The sequence below is a fragment of the Mus pahari genome, chromosome 12, assembly GCF_900095145.1.
Source record: "Mus pahari chromosome 12, PAHARI_EIJ_v1.1, whole genome shotgun sequence".
In the NCBI taxonomy this organism is placed as follows: domain Eukaryota; kingdom Metazoa; phylum Chordata; class Mammalia; order Rodentia; family Muridae; genus Mus; species Mus pahari.
This window is the reverse complement of record NC_034601.1, coordinates 29,223,254-29,250,169: the sequence shown is the minus strand read 5'-3', so window position 1 is coordinate 29,250,169 and position 26,916 is coordinate 29,223,254. Positions and strand designations below refer to the sequence as shown.

General features: G+C 44.7%; 1 protein-coding gene across 23 annotated transcripts in view; it reads left to right on the top strand.

Moving 5' to 3' along the window:
- Kalrn (kalirin RhoGEF kinase) overlaps positions 1-26,916 on the top strand; it is a 603,889-nt gene that overhangs the window by 354,244 nt on the left and 222,729 nt on the right. For all 23 annotated transcript variants that reach the window (XM_029544638.1, XM_029544643.1, XM_029544642.1 and 20 more), the window contains exons 18-25: positions 1,811-1,960; positions 4,536-4,650; positions 8,694-8,809; positions 9,327-9,449; positions 15,087-15,269; positions 16,453-16,571; positions 21,149-21,215; positions 21,740-21,849. In XM_029544638.1, the coding sequence (XP_029400498.1) occupies positions 1,811-1,960; positions 4,536-4,650; positions 8,694-8,809; positions 9,327-9,449; positions 15,087-15,269; positions 16,453-16,571; positions 21,149-21,215; positions 21,740-21,849 (983 nt within the window). The remainder of the gene's footprint in view (positions 1-1,810; positions 1,961-4,535; positions 4,651-8,693; positions 8,810-9,326; positions 9,450-15,086; positions 15,270-16,452; positions 16,572-21,148; positions 21,216-21,739; positions 21,850-26,916) is intronic.

Here is a 26,916-nt window from a genome sequence, read left to right as displayed (position 1 = left end):
TGTAATAATACACAGCCGTGTAACAAGCTCCCCCACACTTGATAATATAAATCAGCATTTGTTTTTTGTTTAAGTACCTAGGATCCAGCTGATTTCCTTGAACTTGGTATATCTAGACTCCAAACTGTACCTTGCATCCGGCTTGTTCATGTGTCTCTCATGCTCCCTGATCAGCAGCCACTTAAAATGCAGAGTCAAAAGAACCCAGAATCTACTGTACAAGACCTCTTCAAGTCTTTGATTCTGTCCTATTGTGGAACAGGTCTCAAGTGTCTTAGTCTTGACATTTCTGCATGTTTTGTTAACTATTTTCTCTCAAGACGTGAATTTGCATGCATGCTTTGTGTCTTGCATTAAGAGAAGTAGGAAAGGTGGGGGCTAGACAAGTCATCTTTTGATTGAGGACAGACTTCTCGTAACATGGCAAGCATAAGGAGGGCGTTCTGCCAGAGTCATTCATTCAGCTGAATTCATAACTCAGTGAACATTCTGTCTGAAAACCACATCCTTGGGCAAGGATGTAGGTCAGTTAGTACGGTGCTTGCCTAGCATGCATAAAGCCCTTGACCAGAATTTCAAGGTCACTTTTAACTACATAGCAAATTCAAGGCCACCCTGGGCTTGGTGAGACCCTGGTCTCAAAAACAGACAGACCTACTCTTTACCAAGAAGAATGACTTTTTCAGAGAAGGCGGAGATGGTGATAGTGATTCTCCCAACTCTGTGCCCAACAAGTACCCAAAGCTGCTGAAGGAAAGTGTAGAAATTCGGGGTCTGCTCTCTGGTTGGTTGGTTAGTTTTGACATGCTTGGAATGGAAGCTGTCATGTGATGCTTATTAGGCAAGTGTCTGCTGAGTTTTTATTTACTCTCCATGCACTGATCCCAGGTGGCCATGAGACTGCCACTGTAACTTTCTACCTAACTCTCCCTGTGGACTCTTCTCTGATGCTCTGTTTCCTTCCGAGGTCATTTATAAGGTCCTTCCACATGGTCCCTCTGAATTTCTATAACTAAAAAGAAATTTATGTCTTTGAAGTTAACTCAAATGTATTCTCCCTCAGAAAGAAATGTGATTTTATAATAAAGATGGATGCTAAAGATGTCACTGCCTTATGGTAGGACTTTGAACATCTGTCCCCAGGGGAGTTGAAAGATGACTTTCGTCTATGGCCCGTAAATCACACAAGGGAGGTAGCTTTTCACTTCACCTCTGCTTGAGGCTCCTGACTGACAGACAAGTACAGATGCTGAGGCAAGCCATCAAATATGTAAACCAAGCCTGGTCTACATAATTCATAATGATCATGAGGTTACAACAATATAGAGCTATATAACATAATATATACATACATGCATGCATATGAATATGTGTATAAGATATATATCTCATATATGTGTATAAGTATGTGATATATATCATATGTATTATGCATGTATATGATGTTACATGTATACATATATATATATGGTATATACATATCACTTTGTGTGTCTCTGTGATATGTACACATGTATGTATATATATATATATGCCACCAAATATCCAGCCTATTTCTTCATCTCTTACTCTTCATCATATTCTTGAGTGATATTATCAACCCCTTCAGTCTTTAGCCATCAGCTGTAAAGAGACAATTCCACAAATCTCCACCTCCAGTCACAAGATTCTCAGAATATCCCGGGAGTGGTGGCTGCTCTAAATCTCCAGGCTGGACTTCACTGCCTATGTAAAGTTCTGCTGCAGAAGTCTGCAGAGAATACCCGCTCAGAAGTTCATTTAATGAGCCTCTTCTCCCATGATTCCCCAGGTGTGCAGTGTTCTGGAGAGCTTGGAGCAAGAGTACCGGAGAGACGAGGACTGGTGTGGCGGGAGAGACAAGCTGGGACCAGCGGCAGAGATGGACCATGTTATTCCACTCCTCAGCAAGCACCTGGAGCAGAAGGAGGCCTTTCTGAAGGTCAGTGTCTACTGCCACACGGGTCTCAGGTTCTAGCCTAGCCCTCGCCTCTCACCAGCACCCACCTTCATCAAGGCTTCCCTTTGCCTGCCTCTCATGTAAAGAGGGAAGGGGCTGAAGACACAGCTCCTGGCTAATGTGTAAAGCCATAAACTAAATTTTACATGTTCGGGTAGAGCGTACATTATTATTGCCACTGCAGTGTTAGAATACTCCAAGACCACATTATTATGGTCACATGCTTTTACTCACTTATATTCAGCTTATAAAAATAATTTATTGTTTTCTTTTATAATGCTAGGATTTGAACATGGCTCAGGCTAACACTTTATCATTGTACAATAACCCTAACCCTAACCCTAAAATAATCTTTTGGCTGAAGAGTATAAGCCTACTTATGAAGTTATTAAAACAAGCCTTCTATAAGTAGATATTGCAAAATTTAAGGTCAATAAATTTAGATACTATTTATCAATCTAGCAATTTTCAATTAACAATAAATATCACAATGTTTATTCTTCTATGTGAAAGCAGAAACACAATTCCTGGGGGGGGTTCTGAATTGGCCCTAGTGTCTCAGGGAGGGGAACCAGGCCTGGTCCATGGGCTTTTAGTAGCAAGGGAAGCTGTCCTGAAAGGCCCCTGACAGCAGGCTTCCCTGTTCAGGCTGGTCCACAGGCTCCACTCACCCTAAAACTTTCCTGTTCCCCCACTGGGGTTTCTCAAAGAGAATTTGTGTTCCCTGGCATACCACCACGAATTAGCCGCCTTTTTTATTAGAGCTCTTCTCCTCTTGACCACCAAAACTTTCTGTTCCTTTCTTAAGAACCCCCCTGCCCCTTATGGACCCAGCCTCCTTCCTACTCTCTGGTGCCTACACAATTATCAGTCAGAACCGTGAATAAGCAGATTAAACTAATACAGATCAGTAGAAAATTTCCCATACAGAGCTTAAAATAATGTAAAAGTTTCACTGTTAAAAAATAAAATTAAAAATAATTGAAGGAGTATGGGAAGGGTTTAAAGTAGAGTTATAAATGTGTTCTCGGGACTGGGAATGGCTTGGGGGGGGGGGAGAACCTGCTGTTCAAGCAGGAGCACCTACTGTGTGAGCATGAGGACCTGGGTTTGGATCTCCAGCATCCATGTAGAGAGCTGCATATCCCCAGCACCGTTGAGGACAGAGGAGCAGGGCCACTGGGCCTGGCTGGCTGCCAGCCTAGCTCTGGTTCTCTTAGAGATGCTGTCTCAAGAGGGCAAGGCTGGCAGTGGCTGAAGAGGACACCCAACCTCCTCCTCTGGGCTCCTCACATGCAGCTGTGGACATGCACACCACACACACCTGCACAGCACACCGCACATACATCGCACATCAGCAGGCACAGGGAAAAAGAAGGGAAGATTATTTCTTCATAAAATTAAATGACTCTTTTAAAGAAGAAAGAATCCCATCTGGGCTGATGTTTTTCATATATTCCTAAAACTGTGGAGAAAAACTCCCCATAACTGTGGGAATTCTCTGCCCAACGATGGTACACAGCTTTCTGTTTACCATTTATTGATTCATCTAGAGTCCTTAGCCTTAGACATTCACTAATAGCTTTAGTTCACTAGCCTGTGAGTTCCTGGGCCCATAACTGGCTTTAACCAGATCCATCTTTGTTGCTACTTTTTATGTAAGCATAAAAGCATATAATTTTTAAATTTATATTCATTATATAATAATCATTGTAATTATATCATTTGTGTGATCAAAAGATAAATATAAGATTCTAAAACTTAACTTGATCTACAGGTAATTCAATTTGTTGATATATTATTAAATTATTAATTTAAAATTAGGAAGCAAGTCTATACTAGTTTTATAGCTGTGGAAAAAACTGATTTTTAGAGAAATTCATAAATTATATGGGCTTAAGAGACATTAGGAATACTCCATCAGCATATCTGGCTTCTGGATTTGAAGGGCTTCTTTGCTGCTGCTTTCTCACCAGGAGAGAAGTCACCAGGAGAGCGTGGCCTCTCCTCTTTGCCAGCCCCTGCTGATGGGAGCCTTCAATGGCTCTGAATCTTTTATGGAGGTTGATATTTCCCAACAAGAGAGTACTTGTCAGTGTTATTTAGGTAAGGGGAACGTGACTGGCAATCAAATAAATCTGAAAACTGTTTGCAATTTAAGTTTAGATTTAGAATTACGTTATCAGGTGTATTTGCTAAATGGGATGTGCTAAAGTGGGTTTCTGTTTCCTGGGTTCTCAACGGTGTTCACGTAAGATACATTCTTGTAAAAGAAGAAAACCAGGCTGGGCGTGAATATTAGCAATGGCCAGTCAGCACAGTCAGCTGCCTTCTGATCTCAGCCTGAAACAGAAAAGGAAGCACTTGGTTAAAAGAGAGCTCAGAGGATGAGCCTTCTAAGTTGGAATTAGCGCCCCGTGAACCGGAAGTGACTTCCAGAACGCCTCTCCCTCTGGATTCCCCCAGTATCCCCATCCCCATCAAGCCCCTAATGTTTCTAAAAAGGCACTTCCACTTGCGGACTGGAGACAGGGCTTCGTGTCTTTGCTTCTCTTAGGCCTGCACTCTGGCACGGCGGAACGCCGAGGTGTTCCTCAAGTACATCCACAGGAACAATGTGAGCATGCCCAGTGTTGCCAGCCACACCAGGGGACCTGAACAGCAAGTAAAAGGTGAGTACGAAGCCTGCCGGGCCACAGCTCGCTTCAGGTGCCGGCCACACACACCCTGGCGCCCTCGCAACGGGCTCTCAGGTCATCTCAGAGTCTCCGGGGCTTCTCCCTTAAGAAGAAACAGTCTGGTGTGGCGTTAAACTGGCCCTGGTGATCCACAGTCTCTTAGCATGCTGAAAGATTTCCCCAGGTTTTCAAAGTTTTTTTGGTTTTTGTTTTTTGGTTTTTTGGATTTGGGGGTTTTGGTCTTTTTGTGTTTTACTTTTTTGTTTTGTTTTGTTCTTTTCATTTATATTCAAGTCTTGGGCCACACTGCTTAGTAGAAAGGTTGTTTAAACATTTGTTACTCAAAATGTGGTGTCCGGTTCAGCAACACTGATACCATTGGGACACTAATACAAATGGAATTTCAGACTCACTCAGGTCCACAGAGTCAGAACCTGCATTCTGTATGCAGATAGAATCTACAGAACTACTGCTCTAGGTCATCTTTATTATCTCTTTGAATGCTATAAAGTCTGTGAGTATATGAAAAACATTTGGCCTAAATTATCATCTTGTTCTCTCCATATTCACTCTTGCCATACAGAAATTAGCCTTGGTGTAGAAAAACAGAATATATATATATATATATATATATACACACACACACACACACTTGTCCAGTTAGAAAATCATCACAGCCCTGGTGACTAAGGCCAGGGAGAAGAGACCTGAACTGACTTGGTGAGCCAGGCTTAGGGACACCATGCTCAGATTGTAGATCAGTGGACTGCTTTATATAGAGTTCCCTTCCCTGCTCAGATAACTCAAGAGTTTGGGATGTCCAAATCACTGGAAAGGATTAAACAGGAGGAGGAACCTGAGCTCCTTCCCCACGCGTTATTTTGCCTTTGAATGTGGCCCTGTGTGTGGCTGACTCCATATCAGAGCATCAGTTCTGACTTCTGCAGATAGCAGCTTGGGCAAGGCCAACCACTGAGAGACTACATTCATACCCACATTGTATGGGACAGGCACCAGAGGGAGCTGGATAGACCTCCATCTGCAGAAGCTCCCAGGAAGCGGGCAGAGAGAACAGTGGCACCTGAAACTCTCCAGAGCATCCCATAATTTGGATTGGTTACATTGGTTTCCTAAAGGTGCAGTGAGCAGAGTCCTGACCACAGGACACAAACACAAGGAAACAAGCTTTATTTGACCCTTACCCAATAGATGCAGGCACTGGAGGCGAGACTGTCTATCTCTCTGTCATCTGCTGCCTGGATCTAAAGCCAGCACCACTTATATTTGGGTTTTAATATGGGAGCAGATTGCGGAGTAACAACCAAAAAAACGTCACTGTTGCCCACTTGATCGGCTATTGTCTGAATGACGATATGTTGCAACCATCAATATTCCGTCAGCTGCGGTGGCTAAGCTCAGCAGTGCAGCTGTTAGATGTTGGCTCCAGATGTTAGCTAAGGTTCTTGTCTGTTCGTTCTGCGCTCCGAGTCCAAAGGACAGTGGCTACCCAAGAGTTCTTGCCATGGTGCAACAGGGAAGCAAGGGGCAGGTCAAGGCTACAGACACAATTTGAGCTCCTGTTTGTGTCATCTCAGCTAACAGTCTGTCAGAGAAAGTCACTCGGCTGAGCCAGAGGTCCGTCTGAGAATGAGAAAGTACATTTGACCACTCTGGGAAGGAGGGGAAGCTTCCGTGATGAATACATGGATAGTGAGTGAGCCACAGGGGCCGATGGAGTGTCCATCCTTACAGCAAACTTAAATGGGTGTGGGCGGAGTCCACTTATAGTCAAATTTCCAGGCCCAGGGCAGTGAGAGGATCTAAAGAATAAGTAAAATCAACCAAAATTACTAAGTACAAACACTGAAGTTCAGGTTGTGCTGTCTCAGCAAGATGCTATAATGCCTACTTTACATTCCCCAGGGACCTGGGAGACCAAGGGTAGCTAAGAATGTGGTCTCAGGTCAAAGGATGCTGCTTAACTCCAAACTCTACTCCTCCCTATCTGAGTTAGTCTGCATAAGTTTCAGGCCTTCCCTCGGTTTCTTCACCTGCAAAGTGGGGACCATCATAATACATACATCATGAGTGTTACGAAAATGTGCCTGACACATAGTGAATACTTAGTAAACATGGTTATCTATGTATCCTCATTACTGTATATTTTATCAAGCATATTCAATACCGTATATTTAAAAGTTTACAGAAAACAAGACGCAGATATCGGACAAAATAAGTTTGCTTGCTTCGAGCATAGAGCATACTACTTAAGACACTCAGGAAATCAAACAAGGTCACCAGACAGTGTTAAGAGCGGTGAGGAGAAAGATGACATGTACTGGATACTCCCCAAGGCTCCCTTGTCATACTAGATGCCTTACATTTATTCTCAAATACAGTATCATTTGGGTGACATAAGAATTTCATGGGTTTCTGTTGTTATGTCCCCCTTTAGAAGGGGGAACAAAATACAGGAGGAACTATAGAGACAAAGGGTGGAGTAGAGACAGATGGAAAGGCCATCCAGAGACTGCCCCACCTGGGGATCCATCCCACATACAGTCACCAAATCCAGACACTATTGTGGATGCCAAGAAGTGCATGTTGATAGGAGCCTGATATAGCTGTCTCCTGAGAGGCTCTGCCAGAGCCTGACAAATACAGAGGTGGATGCTTGCAGCAATTGGACTGAGCAAGGGGTTCCTAATGGAGGAGTTAGAGAAAGGACTGAAGGAGCTGAAGGGGTTTGCAATCCCATATGAAGAACAACAATATTAACCAACCAGACCCCACCTCCCAGAGCTCCCAGGGACTAAACCACCAACTAAGGAGTGCACGTGGAGGGACCTATGGCTCCAGCTGCATATGTAGCAGAGTATGCCCTTGTCAGGCATCAATGGGAGGAGAGGCCCTTGGTCCTGTGAAGGCTTGATGCCCCAGTGTAGGGGAATGCCAGGGAGGGGAGGCGGGAGTGGGTGGGTGGGGGAACACCCTCATAGAATCAGGGAGAGAGGGGATGGGATAGGGGGTTCCTGGGGGAGGACCAGGAAATGGAATAACATTTGAAATGTAAATAAAGAAAATATCCAATAATAATAATAAAGGATACAAGAGCCAGTGGGTGGGGATGAATACTGTGAAATTCTGTCCTCTGACTATAATATGGCCATTGCAGTCATGAACTCATTGTAGTGACCTGCACAAGACATGTAAAAGGTCCACCTTAAGCCAACAATATCAGTCAGTTGTGCATTTATTGGTGGTTTACAAAAAGAAAAAAGAAGGAGAGGACATGAAGTGGGGAGAGAGATGTGATGGGTTTCTGAGGAAAGTGAGGAAGGGGACTTGAGGACTGACAAGATCATGATACACTGTTTATATGTATGAAAATTTCAAAGAATAAATAAAAGATATTCTACTAAAAAAAAAAAAAAGAAGAAGAAGAAGAAGAAGAGCTTTCAGCCTTCCTTGGGATCAGATGGAAACCTGTGTGGAGTTTTGGGCCTAAGACAAAACATAGCCCCTGTTCCCACCCAGTTTCCATCCACCCTCTGCCCAGAGGCTTCTAACGGTGGCTCTGCTGTAAAGTGCCCTATGGTAGACTCTATACATCAGGGCCGAGACTGTGGGCTGCCCTAATGTCCCCCACCTTCTCACTGCCACCCATATCCTGCCTCTCCTCCAGGAGCTCCTGGGGAATGCCTAGGAGTCCTTGCAGAGCCTTGCTAGGCCCCGGACTAGCTGTCAGTTGTTGTCTCAGCATTCACTTTCCAAACTCTCTTACCATAAGGACTGACTGGTGTGAAGAGAATCCAGGGTTTCTGCAGTATATCGACAGAATCCTCAGAAGCAGGTTGTTAGCAAGCACTCCCCGCTCCTGGTCCCTTCTGGGGAGTGGTGTCTGTCTGTCTCTGGCTTTTATCTCCTTTCTTCTGATGCTTCATTAGTCCTAAAGGGAGGCTTACCAGTCCTCTTGGTAGCCAGACTGAAGTTGCTCGGAGCCTTCCCATGACGCTGGTCACCTTCTTTACCCATAGCCATCTTGAGCGAGCTCTTGCAGAGGGAGAATCGAGTCCTGCACTTCTGGACCTTGAAGAAGCGGCGGTTAGACCAGTGTCAGCAATATGTGGTGTTTGAGCGTAGTGCTAAGCAGGTATGTCCAGAACTCCCTTGGCTTTACCTCACTGCTGGCGAGTGTGCAGAGAACCACACTGTAAGACAGAGTTAAGCCAGTGGGCTAGAGGTGACAGGATAAGGGAGAACAGGTCTCCCCTTATCCATAATTTGGATTTTCTAGCATCCAATCCTGAGTTTGACACCAGGAGATATGATGGGCTACACGGGTATTCACGGGGTCTGACCTATAATAAGCCCCAGTTTATACACAGCTACTCAGCTCACTGGGTCTAACCTGTTATAGCCCCCAGTTTATACATAAAGCCTGAGTCTGATATATGATAGTCCCCAGTTTACTGCTTTGGGGTGAGCTGTCCCAACTCAAAGGAGAGCCTCCATAAATTTAAAAACAAAAATAAAAACTCCCTCTGAGCTACACACCCACTATCCTGTCACATTTCCTGGGTCCCAAACATCAGCCTTCCTCCCAGTGTGGCGCGTTTCCCCACTGAGAGCTGCCTTCTGGGGACTAGTGGTGGTGTTTCCTCCCACAGGCACTGGACTGGATCCAAGAAACAGGAGAATATTACCTCTCTACACATACCTCCACCGGAGAGACCTCGGAGGAGACTCAGGAGCTGCTGAAAGAGTATGGAGAATTCAGGGTGCCCGCCAAGGTAAGAAGTGTCCCCGCCCGACCCTGGCTCCTCCTCGGGCTCCCTCAGTGGGAAACTTTCCATATGGCAAGAGCGGGCTCTGCGTGCAGAGCTGTGGAGTCTGAGTGGCACAAGGAAAGCATGTGGGGGATCGTCTCCTTTAGAACCTAAGTTCTCCCCAAATTACATCTCCAAACAGGGCATCAGTTGCCAATACACTTCTTCATCCCTCTCCACATTCTGGGATCTCCTTTGTTTTCTCAGAGCTGATAAGGTGAAAGGTCACGTGCATGTTCAACTACACAAACAATGTAGACATCTTCCCGGAGTAGCCAGCCTTTTGACACTGTGACATGTAGTCATCTACAAATGCATTGGGCTATGAGCGTGTCTCTCTGGGGATGCATGTGGCCTGAGTACTTCAGGTTAGTCATAACTAAAGACATACCTAAATTCTATATATATCTATATATTCTTGAAATTGGAATGTCTTGGGTGGTACACCTCATGGGGTGGAACAGAAACTCGGGAACTGATGAAAACTTGGGGCACCTGCCAAATAGCACAAGTCACCCCCTCGGCACCCAGCTCTGGCCACCTTCATGTAAGGGAAGCAAAAGCCACTGTCCTCAGAACTATGTGTCAGGAAGCCACCAAGGACAGACTCCTAAAGCAAGTGACTTTCCAGTTTTCAGACCTCTTTCCATTTGTCCCCAGATGTGCAAGTGACCAGATTAGGTCTCTAAGGAACAAACTGTATGCACCTTCACAAGCTCATTACACTGAGGTTGCAGGAATTCTGTAATGGAAAAAAAAAAAGCTGATTTTTTTTTAAATCAGTTTTCACAGTCAGCATTTGATGTAAGGACCCTTGTTTTGAATGAGAAGTTAATATGTAATAGTCCTCTCTTTGTAGTACCCTATGTATCTATCTGCTTTTTGTGGAATCCCTCCACACATAGAAGATGTTCTTTTCGGGGTGAGAACTATTTGTTTGAGGAACAAAGAAAAGAACACACTAACCCTGTCTTCTGCAGAGACCCCTTCAGTATCACGTGCTCCTCAAGCTTGGTTTAACAAAACTTAGCCTACTCTCTGAGCCAATATTCAGAAGAATTTGTCCACATTATGACTATGCTGTGAACTGAGGATTGCATCGTTAGGAGCTCTGGGGCCTCTTGCCTGCCACAAAGTGAGTTCAGATAGGAGGTTCATTTCAACACCAGCTAGAGAAACGGCATAACGAGTGTAGCAGGAGAACAGAACCTGGCTCAAATCCAAATGAAAGTGGATTTTGAGGTCTCCAGTTTGGGTCTCTCTGCCCTGTACTCATGATGTCATTAATGAACCATCAACAGGAGGTGCTGGTATCAGGTCCACCTGAGCGGGTGGACGACAGCGGTAGCTGGAACTCCTCGGGAACAGTGTTTATAAACAAAGTGGAAATGCAGAGGATTCGGTCCTGTTAGTTAATCCCTTACAATCTGCTTCGTCACTCTGTCCTCTTCACTCATCTCTGTCCTAAACTGTAGCAGCGTCTTTATTAGATTGCCTTCTCCTGGCTGTTCATTCCTTCTGATCCATCCCACTCCTCTTATCTCTAAAGGATCTCTTAGGAACTTTAATGGTCTTCAGGTGTTCAGGCTCCCCTGCCCCCCCCCCACACACACACACATACCCCAGCTCCCTTGACCCTTGTCCCTTTGCACTAGCTTGGACTTCAGCAGAGTGGATGTGCTTTCTTTCTCTCCTTGAGACCCATCACATACCATTCCCATACAATTTTTCCACTAAAACTAGTGTCCTTTCTTTCTAGTTTGTCCTTTGGAAAGTGGTAGCGTCCTTTCCAGTCCAGCGCCACCTCTTCTGTGGTCCCATCTCCCTGCTGAACACCTTAGGGTGCTCAGCCCTCATGTGTGTAGGCTTCTGAGTGCTGGCACAAGTCCTGTTTTCTCCCCAAGTCTTTGTGCAGGGCTATCGCCTATATTAGCCTGAGTATCTCAAGGAGTCTCGTACAGGTATATCTCCTACATATCCCTGAAGACAAGAGCCACCTTAAGTAATACCTTTCCAGTATTCCCCAGGCACAGTTGATGCATGCAAGGGAGCTCACAAACATATATGAACATTAGGAATGTTGGTTAGATTTCAGAACTGTGACACTCAAGTCTATGCTAATCTGACTTCTCTAGCATGGCTCTCCATTTTCTGTCTTCCTCCTAGCTGAACTGTGTCTGTTTGTAGTTACTGTGGTCCCATGTAGCGTGGTCTCCATCTCAGAGTCATTGGTGTCAGAATAGCCACTGGTTGTTCCTCAGCTCGGATAAGGAGCCTCTGACTGAAGCCTCCTGCCCCACCTCAGTCCAGCTTCCAGCTCCCCAGAGACAAGCTTAACCAGTCAGCTCTGGCTTCTCATCTTTATAACCAGTGAAGTGAACTTGCTATGCAGAGCAAGCTGACCTTGAGTGACAGAGAGGAAATATGGTGGCCCTCACAATTGCATAGTGCAAGGAGTTATGCTGAGTTATTATACCCTGCTTCAAAGACGAGATCAAGCCAAAGAAACGCTGAATGTAGAAAGGCAATTTTATATAAGCCCTCAAATATAAGAATAAAAATGAGACAGATTTGGCGAAGATAAGAACACACAATTGCGCATTGTGGTGTGCCTATAGGCAATCTAGTTAGAAGAGTACAAATTATACTTTTTGTTGTTTCAAAAATTATAGGGGAAAAGGCACTTGATGACAGGGAAGCTGAACTTCTCAACATCTAACAGAACTCCGTTGTTTTTTTCCTATAAACAAAGTGGTTTTCAGATTTTTTTTCCTGTTTTTTACAATCAAGTGGGATTTTTTAGTATGTTTGGGAGCCACAGCTGAGTTCCAGAAACCCCATATGCATTAGGAGTAATTCCTGCCTCCTCCTTTCCTCAGGCATATGCCCACGCTGTACATTTCACATAAATGGAATAATTTGATATGCCATCCTCCGTATCTGGCTTCTTTCCCTTAGTATAACATTTTCTGTATTCACCTGTGCTTTAATATGTCAGCCTGTCATCTCTCTTGATGGCTAAATAATATTTCATTATGCAGATCTAGCTCTGCCATGTATCCATCCGATGGATATTCACTTCCTGTTTATCACATGACTGATGTTTAGTTTGGAGGTTGTATGGATAATATTGTCACTAACCCTGTGTCCAAGTCTCATGTGAGCATGTTCTTTCCGTCCTCTTGTATGTACACGTGGGGGTGCAATGGCTGGGCTATCCTGTGCCTCTCTGTTTTATTTTGAGGAACTTCCAATTCCGAGGCAGCTCTTACGGGCAGTGTGTGCAGCTTCCAGCATCCCCATATACTTAGTAGCGCTAAGTGCCTGTCTGTCTGTAGGAATGTGAGAGGCAGGGAGCTCCCTGTGTAACGCACACTGCTCAAACCTCAGCGCTCACGTGGTCCTCAGCGCTCACGTGGTCCTCCTGTTTCTGCCTGCCTTTCTTCTGTAGTTTTCTTCTACTCTGCAACCTCCCCCCTCCCCCACCTGACCCCTGACTCTGCAGTTCAGATCGCCAGAGAAATGCCCTCAGCTGAGCCACCATGCTGCCACGGTCCCTCTTTAAACGGACTTTTGTAAAAGCCAGGACACTGAAAAGTGATTACCCACACTGAGAGGCTGCCCTTCTGAGGCAAGTTCTGCTGTGACTCGGCAGCTGTGTGCAGACCGTCAGTGGGATGATATCCGTGCATCCCGCAAAGCGTAGCTTCGAGGTCACCAGCTTTCTCATTACCTCTGAACAGTTTTGTGACACGGCTAGAATCTTCTCTTTGTTTTTCCACTTCTCAGTCTTGGATTTCGCCGCTGAGGACTTCTTTGGTGCTCGAACTTTCTGAAGCACACAGCATCTGGGGAGTATCTGTCAGTTTCTCCAACCAGGACCAGGCTTCTCTCTCTCAGGCTCTTTCAGCTTGGGGTCACCCTTCTCAGTGGTCCCCGTGGCACCAGGTTTCTTTTCCGTGGTGTCTGACTTATCAGCTTTTTCACTCTGCATCTTGCAAGATGGGAAAGATCTGCTGTCTTTCAAACCTACTTTTCTCAAAAGAGCATCTTCCTTATAGCATATCATTTAAATGTTATTTCCTTTTCCTTAAGATTTCCCAGGTCTTTCTGATAAATTTTAGTTTCCAAATCCACACTTCTATACTAAAAGGTGAGCAGGCGTTTGCTGTCCTCGACCTTTTGTCTCCGTGTCTCACCCAGCAGGCCTTCTCTGCCTTCCCATACAGCTGTGCCTTCCTCTGCTCCACTGAAAAATCCCTCTGCTGTAACATACTTCTCACGTTGACATTCAATTACATGATGCCCCGAGCCGTCAACTATTTTGTATGGAAATCTTGTCCCCTCTGGAGATTTTAGATAGGGGCAAATGAATATTTTTTTTTTATTTCTCCTTTTGTTTATCCCTGAAGCCCAACCCACAGCTCTCTACAGAGAACTGTAGACAGAGGAAATCCTGAACATACTCTTGTTACAAATGAAGTTAACCCAACACACATCAGACTTTCAGATATGACAGGTTAGACCTGTGATATCTCCCTCAAACAGACAGAAAGACAAAAAAAAAAAAAATCTCAGTAAAGCAGATAGAAGTCTGCTAGTCAGATTCATCAAATCCTAGCCTGTACAAGCTTACAAATGTTTAGTGCCTGTCTTGGGTATAGAGAGGGCCAGGATCAGAGGCGAACACTGCTGTCGTTATTGATGGTGTCATTTTGGACCAGCTCTAAAGGTTGAACCTCGAGCTTTTGCATCTAGCTCAGAGACTTATCCATCCCCCTCTGCATGCTTCTTAAAGACGTTTTAAAACTCATGTGAGTGTCATATATGATGACAGCATGCACTGTATAAGTTAATAAATGTCTATATTAATATAAGAGATCTCACACCAATAGCAATAGCTAACGTTTCTGACTTAACTAGTTGTGTAAACTTTCTACAAGTTCTGCAGACATGAACAAATGCCTCTCACCTAGTGAAGGTACCAATGACAGACCAAAGAAGCAGTTCCAATCACTAGGAACTCACAGGGGTACTTATAGGAGCATGGGAAAGTTACAAGCCACTGTACCACTGAAGGAAATGTCACTGCTCCCAGCAACTGCTAGCTGCTTATATATCTTTTGGAATTGGCATGGCCTTGTGAGAACTTCCCACCTAATTACCTTCAACTATCTATAAATCCTTAAGAAGGTTAGGCCTCAGAAACCCCACCTCTCCTCCATGATGGAAAGTCAATAGGCCCAATTTTACACGGCTGTCCTTTAGGTCATCAGAGCTGCTCACAGTTCAAGAGAGTTGTGGCCATATCACACCTAGAGTGTTCCACAGCAAAGTTTCTTACAGTCGCTCTAGTAAGCACCTGCTGCATGCCAGCCATGTTCATGTAGGCATTGTTGGCCCATTAATTCATGAAGCAGGTGCCATTATGATTCCCATTTTGTGGGTAAAGAAACTGGCAGCACAGGAGATTTTAATAATTTGTTCTAGGCCACCCAAAAGGTGAGTAACAAAGTTGGCATTCGCAGAGCAGAGGGGGCTGTGGGCAGAGGGGGCTGAGAAGAGTGTGACCCAGTAATGTTAAGCCGTCTCTCGCGGCAGCAAACGAAGGAGAAGGTGAAGCTTCTGATCCAGCTAGCCGACAGCTTTGTGGAAAAGGGCCACATCCACGCCACAGAGATACGGAAATGGGTGACCACGGTGGACAAGCACTACCGAGATTTCTCCCTGAGGATGGGGAAGTACCGGTACTCCCTGGAGAAAGCCCTGGGGGTCAACACGGAGGTACGTAAGAGGTGCTGTCCATTGGAGCTGCCTCCCTTCTCCCCCCACCCCACCCCCAGTGCCACTGGCTGCGTCGCCAGTGAGGGAGCATGCTTCCAAGGCAGTCTTCAGAGCTGCAGAACCCATGAACCTGGGCTTTTTTTAACAGGCTTGGGGACCTTACTGATTCATTCATCTCCCACCTCCTCCACCCTCTCCCATTACCCTTCTCTCGTTCCCCGCCCCTCCCCCACCGTAATTATTGTTTCGTGTGCTGCAGAATTGGATGGCCAGGAGCAAGGGCTATGAATACAAAGCAGTGGGGTTTTTTTTCCTTTCCATGTAGTTAACTATTGAGTAAGCCCTTTCTTTTGGTCTCATCAGTACTAGCGTCTAACCAGTTATGTTAATGAGTTGATGATTAGAGTCCCTCACGTGTATGTGAATGGTTTTCAGGAATAAGGGGCACAGTGTGTGTGTATAAGCACTGCTTGACATTTCAACTACAAGAAGATACTAAGTTCTATGAAGCAAAGGAAAACCGACTTTTAATCTCTTTTTTATAATAGAGGTCGGTAACCTATGAATTAAAAGCTAAATCGAGCCCGGCATTTAATCCTAGGATTTCCCACTCCTGTCTTTAAACAGGCCCCCTGCTCTGAAGCAGAGCGGCCTCAAGTAAAGTGGTCAAACCACTAGACCTCAAGGCCTATGCCTCCCCCAGCCAGTGAGTTTTCTTCTGTGGATCCCTTCAGACATCACACCAGTGATGGCTTAAGCAAGCAGGGAGGAGCCGTTACAAGGTTCCGTCACTGATCAGGAATTCCGTTCCCATCTCCAAGGGGAACTGCCTATTTAAATAAAAATAGTTTATTTTCTCTTGACAAATGAGATGTTTTCAGACTTTTTCCTGTGTTTCTGATTCCCATTTATGTTATTGAAGAAGAACCAATTCTTAGCTGAGTCATGATTAGATTTAATCAAGGCCAAAGGCCTGGAAAACTGATACGTGCCTGTAACTATAGATAGTAGCTAACTAAGTATTTGGCCAGAACAATCTACAGCTTTTTCACTTGAAAGGCAGAATTGCCCTATGGAGAGGCCTTGTAGATAAGATCTTGAAGGATCACCCATCTTGTTACCTACTTCCATTAGGTTGTTTTACTGCTTCCCCAAGGTGACCTCTGTGACACTTCTCATGCAGGATAACAAGGACCTAGAGCTGGACATCATCCCAGCAAGCCTTTCAGATCGGGAGGTCAAGCTCCGGGATGCTAACCATGAGATCAATGAAGAGAAGCGGAAGTCAGCTCGAAAGAAAGAGTAGGTGTAGGGTGGAGCCCCCTGCAGCTAGAGGTTCTTCCTCAATCCCCCTGCTACCCATCCCTGGGACGGCTTGATGAGTCATCTGGTCTACCTGCAGGGGTTGGGGTGGACACTGAGGAGATAGGCTCACTGCGGACCTCTCTGCCTCTCCATTCTCTACTGCATCCAACTGTTCTTCTTGTAGCCCGGACTTCCCAGGGCATGCCTACCCCTCAGGCCATCAAATATGACTTCACAGTATCAGAGCTCAACAGTAGCCAAACCATTCCATGTAACAGAAATCAGACCTAGGGAAGCTGAGCAACTCTCCCCAGATGCCACACTCAGCATATCATAAATAAATCCAGAATTCTGACTCTTCATATCTGACATCGTATACGCCATGTTTTATTTCTGTTACATCTCTCACCAGTTCCAAATTTCAAATAGCTTTGTGCTGCCCTCTGAATAAAGATCAGACTCCTCGGCACTTGGCCCCATCTAAGTCGGCCTCATTTCAGAGTTTGTCCCCTGTTCAAGCAACCCTTGGGACCGATTACTGCCCCGACTCCCCCCCCCCCTCGGCAGCAGGAACATTAGATGCAGTTGCTCATGCAGTGTTCCTAGCCCAGACCCCTCCCTTCTTGGTTGGATTCTTTCCTTCTCTCTTTTCTTCTCTCTGGTGTATGCAGTTTCATTTTCTCCCTGCTTTCAACCATACTGATTCTTTAAAATCCAGCTTATACCATATGCCTCCATGAACCCTTACCTACAGCCTGTGCTGCCATTGTTCCGGTCCTTTCTGAATATCTATATATTTGTTTTGCTTATTCTGTGGTCATGTCTCACTAACCAGATGATAAACTCTTTGGTGGTAAGGAGTATTTTATACTCTCATATAAACCGTGGTTCACAGGGTAACAGAGATACCACAGTTGAGTAAGAGAAGTTTATGGAATTTTATTGGATGTAGAAATCAAAACCTTAGGTGAGGGACAAGAAGATATCCAAAATTACATAACAAATAATCCCCATAGCTGAACACAGTGACACATAACCTCAAATGCCAGCACTCAGGAGGTTAAGACAGGAAGATTGGTAGGCCAAGGCCAGACTGAGCTATGAAATGAGACTCTATCTGGAAAAAAAGGGGGAATTAAGAAAGGGGGAGGGAAGAAATGAAGGACAGAAAGAAGGAAGGGCAGAAAGAAGGAAGGAAAGAAGGAAGGAGGGAGGGAGGGAGGGAAGGAAGGAAGGAAGGAAGGAAGGAAGGAAGGAAGGAAGGAAGAACAGTGGATAGCATCAGTTTTATTACTTGAATTTTAGAGATGTGCTTGGTCCAGAAGAAAGTAAGATGCTGCATGAGAGTTTCCAACATATCCCCTCCCCTATGCCCATATCTGGTTCACATATTTATATTTCAATCTCTGCCTGGAGAATAATATTTTAAATAGAAAGGAAGATGTATCTTGAAACTGGCCCTGAGAGTGAATTGCAGATGTCAGAGGTAAAGTTGATAAATTTACTCCTATGTCTCAGTTGGCCCACATGGAGATGAGGGAGCTGAGAGAGAAAGGGGATGCTAAGATTGGAACATTATGGAAGAATCTGAAGTTGCCTGAGATTTTGATAAACTGAATCCTCTTTTTCTCAGAATAAGAATGGTTAGAGCCAAAATCCATTTAGAGTGCTGGGACTAATTTATCATTAGGTTCTGGCTCTGTTCTCCAAGTTCAGCCAGCCTTCTAGATTCTTGAGTCCCACATCCTCCCATTTGACCATCCCTGGATTATAAATATTCAGAGGTAATTATGCCTGTACTGACATCATAAACTACCATGTCTTGTCATTATTTTCTAGACAGTATAATACAGCCACTATTTGTATAGCAGTTACATTGTCTTGGGTATTATACATAATCTAGAGGTTATGTAAACTATATGGGGATGTGTATAAGTTATATACTATACCATTTTATAGGAGGAACTTGGGCAGCTGCAGTTTTGGGTATCCACAGGGATCCTAGAACCAACCCACCGAGGCTACATTCTCTTTCAGTGAATCTTGACCGCACCTAGGCACAACACGTTGCTCTTTTGATTGGCTGCTTAGGAGGTGACTGACTCATATTTCACATCAATCAAGAATTATATAGTACCTTGAACGTGGGAAGAATGAGCTATGACTACCTTACAATACCTCGGTATTTTACTTTCTCCAAGCTTGAGTGATAAAAATCACACATGCAGAGATCATGGAAGGAGCTTTATAAAGAATCCTATATTCTGAGGAATGCTAGAAAAGACCAATGTGTCTGGGGTTGAGAAGTTATCAAAATGGAAAAGAGATCACTTTCTTAAGACTGAAGAAGCAAATGCTGCTCTATGAAGCAGTCTTCTCTGTAGGGTTGTATTGGTTTATAGAACTGTGTAATAAAGCACTGCAGCCAGCGACTTCAACGACAGAAATGTGTCCTAAAACCGAGGGATCCAAAGGTTCCATTCCCTCTGAGGTTAGAGTGGGAAAGATCTGCTCTAGGCCCTCATTTGTTAGTGGAACATTCACATCCATGTGACGTTCTTCCCGATTATCTGTGCCTTGTGTGCAGACCTCCCCTCTATGAGGACACTGGCCGTTTTTGACTGAGACCCATCCCACTCTGTACTGTGGTGACTATTTCCAAATAAAGTCAAGATCTGAGGGATGGGATTTGGAAATATTAATTCCGTAGGACACAGTTCAGGCTATAGCAGAGAAACAAAGGAAAGGATTATATTTGGCCAACCCTCCTGGCTCTGTTTTTGTATAGTAAGGGGGGGAAACATCAAGCAGCAGGCAGTGGAAAGAATGGAGGAGTGCATTACAAAGATGGCTAACATAAAGGAAGCAGACGGGAGAGAAAGAACAAGAGGAAGAAAGGAAGTGGCCAAAGACGGCTGTCCTCCTTCAGATCTTCCCTTGTTTCTTAGGCTCTCTAGTTTCCTAAGGCTTAATCTCTGAGCATTTCCCAGGATCCTGTGCACCAGGCTGCTTCTCACAGGATCTTACTTAATCCGTGCAGCAGTCCTGGCTGACCTGCTGTGCAATGGATAAGACGTCCTGAGGTCTGGAGAAACAGGTCTTACTTCTGGTGACTGACAGGTTCATAATTCAGTTGGTCCCTGCTTGTCTAACTGCGATATTCACACACTTCCACTCTACCAACAGAAAGAATAAGAAGACGGTGCCTAGTCGCCTTCTGCAAACATGTAGTCTTTACATCAATCCTTTAATTTTAGTAGAAGGCCGCTATCAAAATGAAACACTGCTTTAAGGAAAAACCCAGCAAGGTGAAGGTCCTGGAACAGATACTGCTCAAATAGTATTTCTGGTCATATTTTCAAAAGGACACACCTTGAGGACATTATTTCTTAAATTGTTCATGTGGTAGAACACCTGGAAACAGGAATTCTGGGCATGAACTATATGCAGAACTGATACTGAGAATGTAAGATAAGTGTATAAATATATAGGTTGTATTAATTAGATTGCCATATGCTGGCTAACAAGCACTATTCTAATAAAAAGCATGTGGAGGAAAAAGTAAATAGATGCACAATAATGAATCATGCATGCTCAGGTCCACTGTGTTATTTAGGAGTGTAAGGAAGGGGTCCTTTTCTTAAAGATACAGAGCATAAACTTGTGTTCGCAGGAGCCTGAAGCGCATCCATCACTTAACGTTGTGAACTACATAGCACATGCTAATTTTGTGTGCACAGGTTTGTGATGTGAATAAATCTCATTGGAGATACTGCCTAAATACTGAACAGGACCAACCAAGGTCAGAGATCAGCAAACTCGTGGCCCACAAGTTAAATTGGGCTCATCCTCTTTTGTGTAGAGTCTATAATCTAAAAAAATGAGTGTTACATACTAGTTGATTGGCGAAATCAAGCAGAGACTATCGTATGGGGACATATAAAACTTTTGGTACCCTGGTTTAATTGGAACACGCCTGCACTTACCTCTGTGCTGCCTCTCAGGGTACAGCAGCTATGGTGAGTAGCTACGCCAGAGACTGGACAGCCCGTAAATACAACCCGATTCTTTACAGAAAACTGTAAAGCCCTGAGCTCAAGTCATCTCTGCCTGACTTGGAGCCTGTTTGAGTCCTGAATGATGTAACAGTGTAAGTCCATAAACTACCAGGCAGATACAGTCCTGGGGGCGGTGAGGGGATGTAGAGAACTGTTGTTCAGGTGGTCTAGCTGCTGAGCTACAGTTCGAGCAGCCACATACCTTGTGCACACATGCCTGTGTGTGCACACATGCCTGTGTATTACGCATACAGTTGACAGCCTATACCTGTCAGCACAGTGATGTAGCCATGAGTGGGAAAGCACCAGAAAGCGGAACTGGCTGAGCTCAGATGTGGATGGAGAAGGGGTGGAGAGCAAATGACCGGGGTGAGAGAGCTCCAGAGAGGGAAGAGCTTTATTGGTATAGCTGAAAGCAGGGCACTCAAGTGTCACAAGGGCCAGGGTGAGGAAGTAAAGTTGGAAAGGAGGCGATGGATCCATGAGCAACTGAAAGCCCATTTGTTTTCCTCCTAGGTTCATTATGGCTGAACTGCTCCAAACCGAGAAGGCTTATGTAAGGGACTTGCACGAGTGCTTGGGGGTAAGCATCGCGGTGGCGGCCGTCGCGGTGCCGTCACAGAAGCGGCATCCACCTCAGTGGAGCAGCTCAGGGCCCTTGCTCTTCTGCTGGAGAATAAAGGGGCGGTCGGGGAGGTCTTCCAGAGGCCAGCACACTGCACGGGAGCTTGAGGTGCTTTTGAAAAGAAGGTCTACACTTCTCTCAAGCTGGAGCTAGATTCAGACTTAAAAAATAGAGAGAGGGGGAGAGAGAGAAAAGGAAAAAAAAGGTGCAGCATCAGGGGAGAAAAGTGTGTCAGACACTTCATTTCAAAACAGAAACCGTGACACATACCTGATGAATGACAAGGCAGGAGCCTGCCCTTGCTGGGGTTCAGAGTAATGTAGCGATCAGGTTTTCTTTCTTTCTGTTCCACTTGTTAGACACATCACCTTTTAACTCTGTACATAGTCACAGTCCCACTCTCGCCTCCTGATTGAGGGACCTCTTTTGTCTGGGTCTCTTGTGGCACGCTTGCCGGTGACAAGTCGGTCTCTGTCTTACAGACCTACCTGTGGGAAATGACGAGCGGTGTGGAGGAGATACCCCCCGGCATCCTCAATAAGGAACACATCATCTTCGGCAACATCCAGGAGATCTATGACTTCCACAACAAGTATGTCGGTGGGGGGTTCGGCAGAGCACGCTGACGGGGTAAACGCTGGGCACTGGCTGCCCACCAGGCGGATCAGAGCCCCCGGGGAAACCTTCTGTTTCACCTGACACTCTTTCTCACCTGGCCAGATCTCATAGTCAGTTGCTGCCGGACTCCTTTCTTGTTTGTCATGTCCACAATCATTCAGGGTTCTGCGTGGAAAGAGAAGTAACCGGTTCTACATTGCCCCTTTCCAGCCCTCAGGAGGAGCAGTCAGCATCCCAGTTTGCACAGTTACCATGGTTACCAGCACACTGAGGAAACAAGAGTGGCTTTACTCCCTTAAGGCTGTGGGAACTCCTGACGTAGCAGTCACCAGGGACCCTTCCCACACTCATGCTCTCTGGGTTTCAAATCCTATTCAGCAGCTGTCAGAGCTGTTCCCTCCATTCCTGACACTCCCATCATCCTCTCCCTCAACCATTTATACAGAGAGCTATTCCAAACTATTTGCTACATCACATTTCTTGATAACTTCTAGAAGACACCGCCAGTCACCACTATGTTTTTGTTGACGTAAAGTCACAGAACACTAAAACCTCACAACCCATTTTTCCAAGCTTGATGCAAGAATCTTTCCTGTTGCATGCTAAACGTGTTTTCTGCCAGTAGATGGTCAACAAGAATACTAGTAAGACCCACTGGTAGAAATAACTTGGTTTCTAAAATACACATAGAGAGACCCTTGAGATACAGGGAAAAAATGTGACACAAAATAGTCCTTGAGGCCCCTTGGGAGCCTGACACAGGAGGTTGAATGGAGCTGCTCCTGGGACTTGGTGAGCTGAGACAGGAACCCCAGAGACTGCACAGCCAGCCTCAAGGAGACCACTGTTCAAATGGAGAACCACCAGAGGTAGGACCGGACAACACTGTCCGGGGAACTGTCTGCAGAGGTGAAGTCTGTAGTGCACTGCCCAACACAGTAACCATGGCGCATGTGCAGCCGCTGAACTGCTAAGGGGATTCATTAGCATTGGTTTTAATTTTAATATATTTAAATAGTCCTAAGTGACAAAAAGTGGCTCCCATATCAGACAGTCCCACTCTGGAAAAGGACACTTCCATAGGGCTCTGCAGGAGTTGGTGTGAAAGAATTCGGGACTCAGGAAGGAATGGATGAGTATCAGGTTTTCTAAATAGCTATAATTCTACCTCTAGTTTTAAAAATGTAGTTCTAACAAACTCTTTTTAAAATTCAAATTAAACCACATGAAATCCTGCACTCTGCAAATGAAGGGAATTAGACACTCTTCCCAGCACCATCGCCAAGCACGTTACGGACTCAGAACACTAAAGAGCCACACTAAAGATGCCACGGAGATCCAACTTCCCTTCCATAGCAGCATCTCCCCACCCGCCTCCTTACTGCTTGGTTATGCAGTTCCCTACACTATAGGAGTATAGATTACTATATAAATGTTAGATGATAGATAGATAGATATAAAAATCAAGCACCTGAACAAACGAGTAGTTGAATGAGCAGTATTTTGTAAAGCTTGAGAGGAAAGAAGACAAATAGATGGCAAAAAAAGATAATAAAACAAAGATGTAAGCATAGGGCAGTGGCCCATGCCTGTGATCCCAGCACTCGGGAGATTGAAGCAGGAGGATAGAGGGTTCAAGGCTAGCCTCGGACATCATTGTGGTAAAGGACTGCTCAGGGTTTGTACAGAACATCATCCTGCATCCAACTGTTTTGGTCCGCAAAGCCACTGTATTTTGGTGTGACATCATAATTGATACTAGTAATAATGCTGAATTACTGTATATCTGCATTCAAATCAAAGAACTCTGTAATGTATTTAGAAAGCTACTGACTAAAAGAAATTAACGTTTTAAATTATCCACAATTCAAAGGAACATCCAAGGATCCAAGCTGTGTATTAATTTCCTATATTAGCCAGGGGCTGAGATTTTACTGTACTGTGTGCTTCTGCTAATCACACACAGGTTTTGATTAATAGAGAAAATATAACAATTCTAAAATCTCTAATAAATAAAGATAAAATGGTAATTGGCCAAATGTAGAAACTGTAAGGACTATAAACTCCTTAGGAAATGGTACCTTTCCCTGTAGATCCAATACCTGGTATCATGAACCTGGGACCACATAGATTTAAAGTAAACATTCCCTGGGTAAGTGGAAGGATGGATGGAAGAATGGATGGATAGGCTAAAAATAAAACTACATCTTGCAAACTTGTAGGTAATGCCATTCAAGTCATTATTGACTAAATGCCTTGGGTGTCTCAGAACAGAGAAAAGCTCCTATATATGACTTCCCAGCGTCAGCATCCTAGACAAGCAAAATAATAAGATTTCTAAATGAAGGAGTTTCCTGGGGTGTCTATTCAGGAAGCTATATAGTTGCTGTAACACCTACTTACTTATTCTTTAGGGATTTGCACCCCTCTGAAACCATCAGCTTTTTAACCTGATTTTGCTGGGGGCTCTAACTCCATTTGTTTATGCTTTCAAAATGGCAGTTCCGGCACTGGCTCTCAGAGATACATACTCTCGTCATGGCTAGTCTGTAGCCCAAGTTATCCACCTATAGTCCAGACTGTAAGGGACGTGGGGCAGGAGGGAAGTTTGGGGACACTAATACAGAGAAAGGGATTGACAATTGTCAGTCCTGCCTTAGTGACATAATTAGCTGTGGCACTGGGAAATTGGTGCCTGGGTCAAAGGTTACATTTCAGCCATTGAGCTGTCCAAATGGTGTCTCTGAAAAATGGCTACCAAGACAAACTGTGTGCATGTATGTTTGTCCCAGTGGGTGGGATCTGTCTCAAGAACCTTTGTCTTTGTGGATATTAAGTAGAGAAATTTTACTTTCTCTGTTTCTGTAAAGGATATGCAGGATTTAGTTCACAAAGGCAGTGGTCCCACCCCAGTTGGAGGTTGGAATGAGATGAGCGCCCTGCTTTCTACTTCTCACACTTACACGTTATCCATCTTTATACAGTTAAAGACAATGGCTGTGCTGTCTACACAGGACTCAGGCCTATTTCCATCGCATTCTGCTAGGCCTTCCTGGAACGCTTAGGCAAAGGGGTGTATTCTATAAATAGATCCTCCGAAGAGTAAAGTTTTGCCCAATCTAACATTTGCAATTAAAAAATAGTAATTGTTTTCCCTTTGCTGTGTTAGATATTCACCTTTGATAATGACAGCTATTTGTTAAAATGCTTCCCTTTCAGTTAAATTCCAGCTCTGTTTCTTCCTTTTCAGTTTTTGGGGGGATTAGTCATATTCATATGAGTTTGAAAATAACATTTTTACAAAGTCTGTAGTGTAAGGGCCCAGAGGGTCCTCTCAATTATTATGTTTACCCCTCTTTCATTTATAGTAGAAAGACTATAGTAGACAGGAGACACTCACTCTCTCTCTCTCTCTCTCTCTCTCTCTCTCTCTCTCTCTCTCTCTCTCTCACTGTCTCTTTCTCTGTCTCTCTCTGTGTGTCTCTCTCTCTTTGTCTCTGTCTCTTTCTGTGTGTCTCTGTCTCTGTGTCTCTGTCTCTCTCTCTCTCACACACACACACACACACACACACACACACACACACTTTCCCCTCAAGATCAGACACTGGGTTCCAGGGAGTTAACTACAGTCTCTTAGGTCTTCTCTCTCCCTCCCCACAGCCTTAGCTACTTAGATATTAGTAGTTTAATTCACAGTTAAGTCACATCCCACCCATTTATTCCACAGCTGTGTCAGTTGGGTCCCACACCTCTACTCTAATAACCTGGGGGGAAAAAAATCAGTTGTCAGCAAGGACAAGGTGGAGGACCAAGGCCAGCAGCCTCCCCGCCATGCCATCTCTGTACTGCACTCCTTCCCTCTTGTCTTGTCTATGATGTGTCCAGACCTGGGTCAGCCAGGAACAGTCAAGGTACACAAAGGGAGACACCAGTCAGGGTACACCAGATTGAGGGAGGTTCATGATACTAGAAAAGCTGCTACACAAAGACTATATTTTTATTTAAAAAAAAAAAAAAGACAAAATCTCATTCTGTACCCTTGGGTGGTCTAAAATACCATATAAACCATGCTACCCTCAAACTCATAGCAGTCCTCTTGCCTCTGCCATTTGACGGTTGGGACTAAACTGTGAGCCACCACACTTGACCATATTTTGATCATCTTTCTGGAGTGTTTTCTTTGGGTCGGATAGAAGTGAAGCTGTTCCCACTGATGGCTCCAGTTCAGACTCTGACCTCTTGTTAGAAGTAGACAGTTCTGAGAAGGGGTAAGACAAGGCATAAAATTAGTTCAAGAAGATGACTTTGGTGTCCAGTGGAGGAGCCAGACGGGCTGACTGGAGAGGGACATTTGAGATAGAACTCAAGGAGAACTTCTGCAGGTGAGCATGGCTTCCTTGATGAAAAGGGACAGCTTGAACTAATGCCTCTGAAGCGAGGGTGTCAAAGGGTAGGATGGGGAAAGAGTTCATAAGAGAGGCTCAGGTCACCCCTGCCTTATGATGGTCGGGGACAGATGCTGATCTTATCCCTCGGTTAGACATCACAGACAAGTCTTGCAGACCGTGGGGGAAAGGGGTGGCATGCGGAAGTAATCTGACTGAAGCTGATTGAAAGGGGGCCCAGGGAAGGGGTCTGGTAAGATGAGAAGATGAACCGAAATACCCAGGCAGAGAAGAAGTGGGGGAGCAAGTGGGTGGGTCATAAGGAGAGGAGGATGTGGGAGAGGGAAAGGAGAGAAGGAAAGGGAGGACAGGGGGGATAGAGACTGCAGATGGCACAACAGGGAGAGGAGGGACAGATGGTGAAGAACAGGTTCCAGGAGCATGCACAGTGTGATTTCCAAAATGTGTTTTCTCATGAGCTAAAAATAGATAGATAGATAGATAGATAGATAGATAGATAGATAGATAGATAGATAGATAGATAGATAGATAGATAGTGAGTTAGTCAGGGTTTCTATTCCTGTACAAACATCATGACCAAGAAGCAAGTTGGGGAGGAAAGGGTTTATTCAGCTTACACTTTCCACATTGCTGTT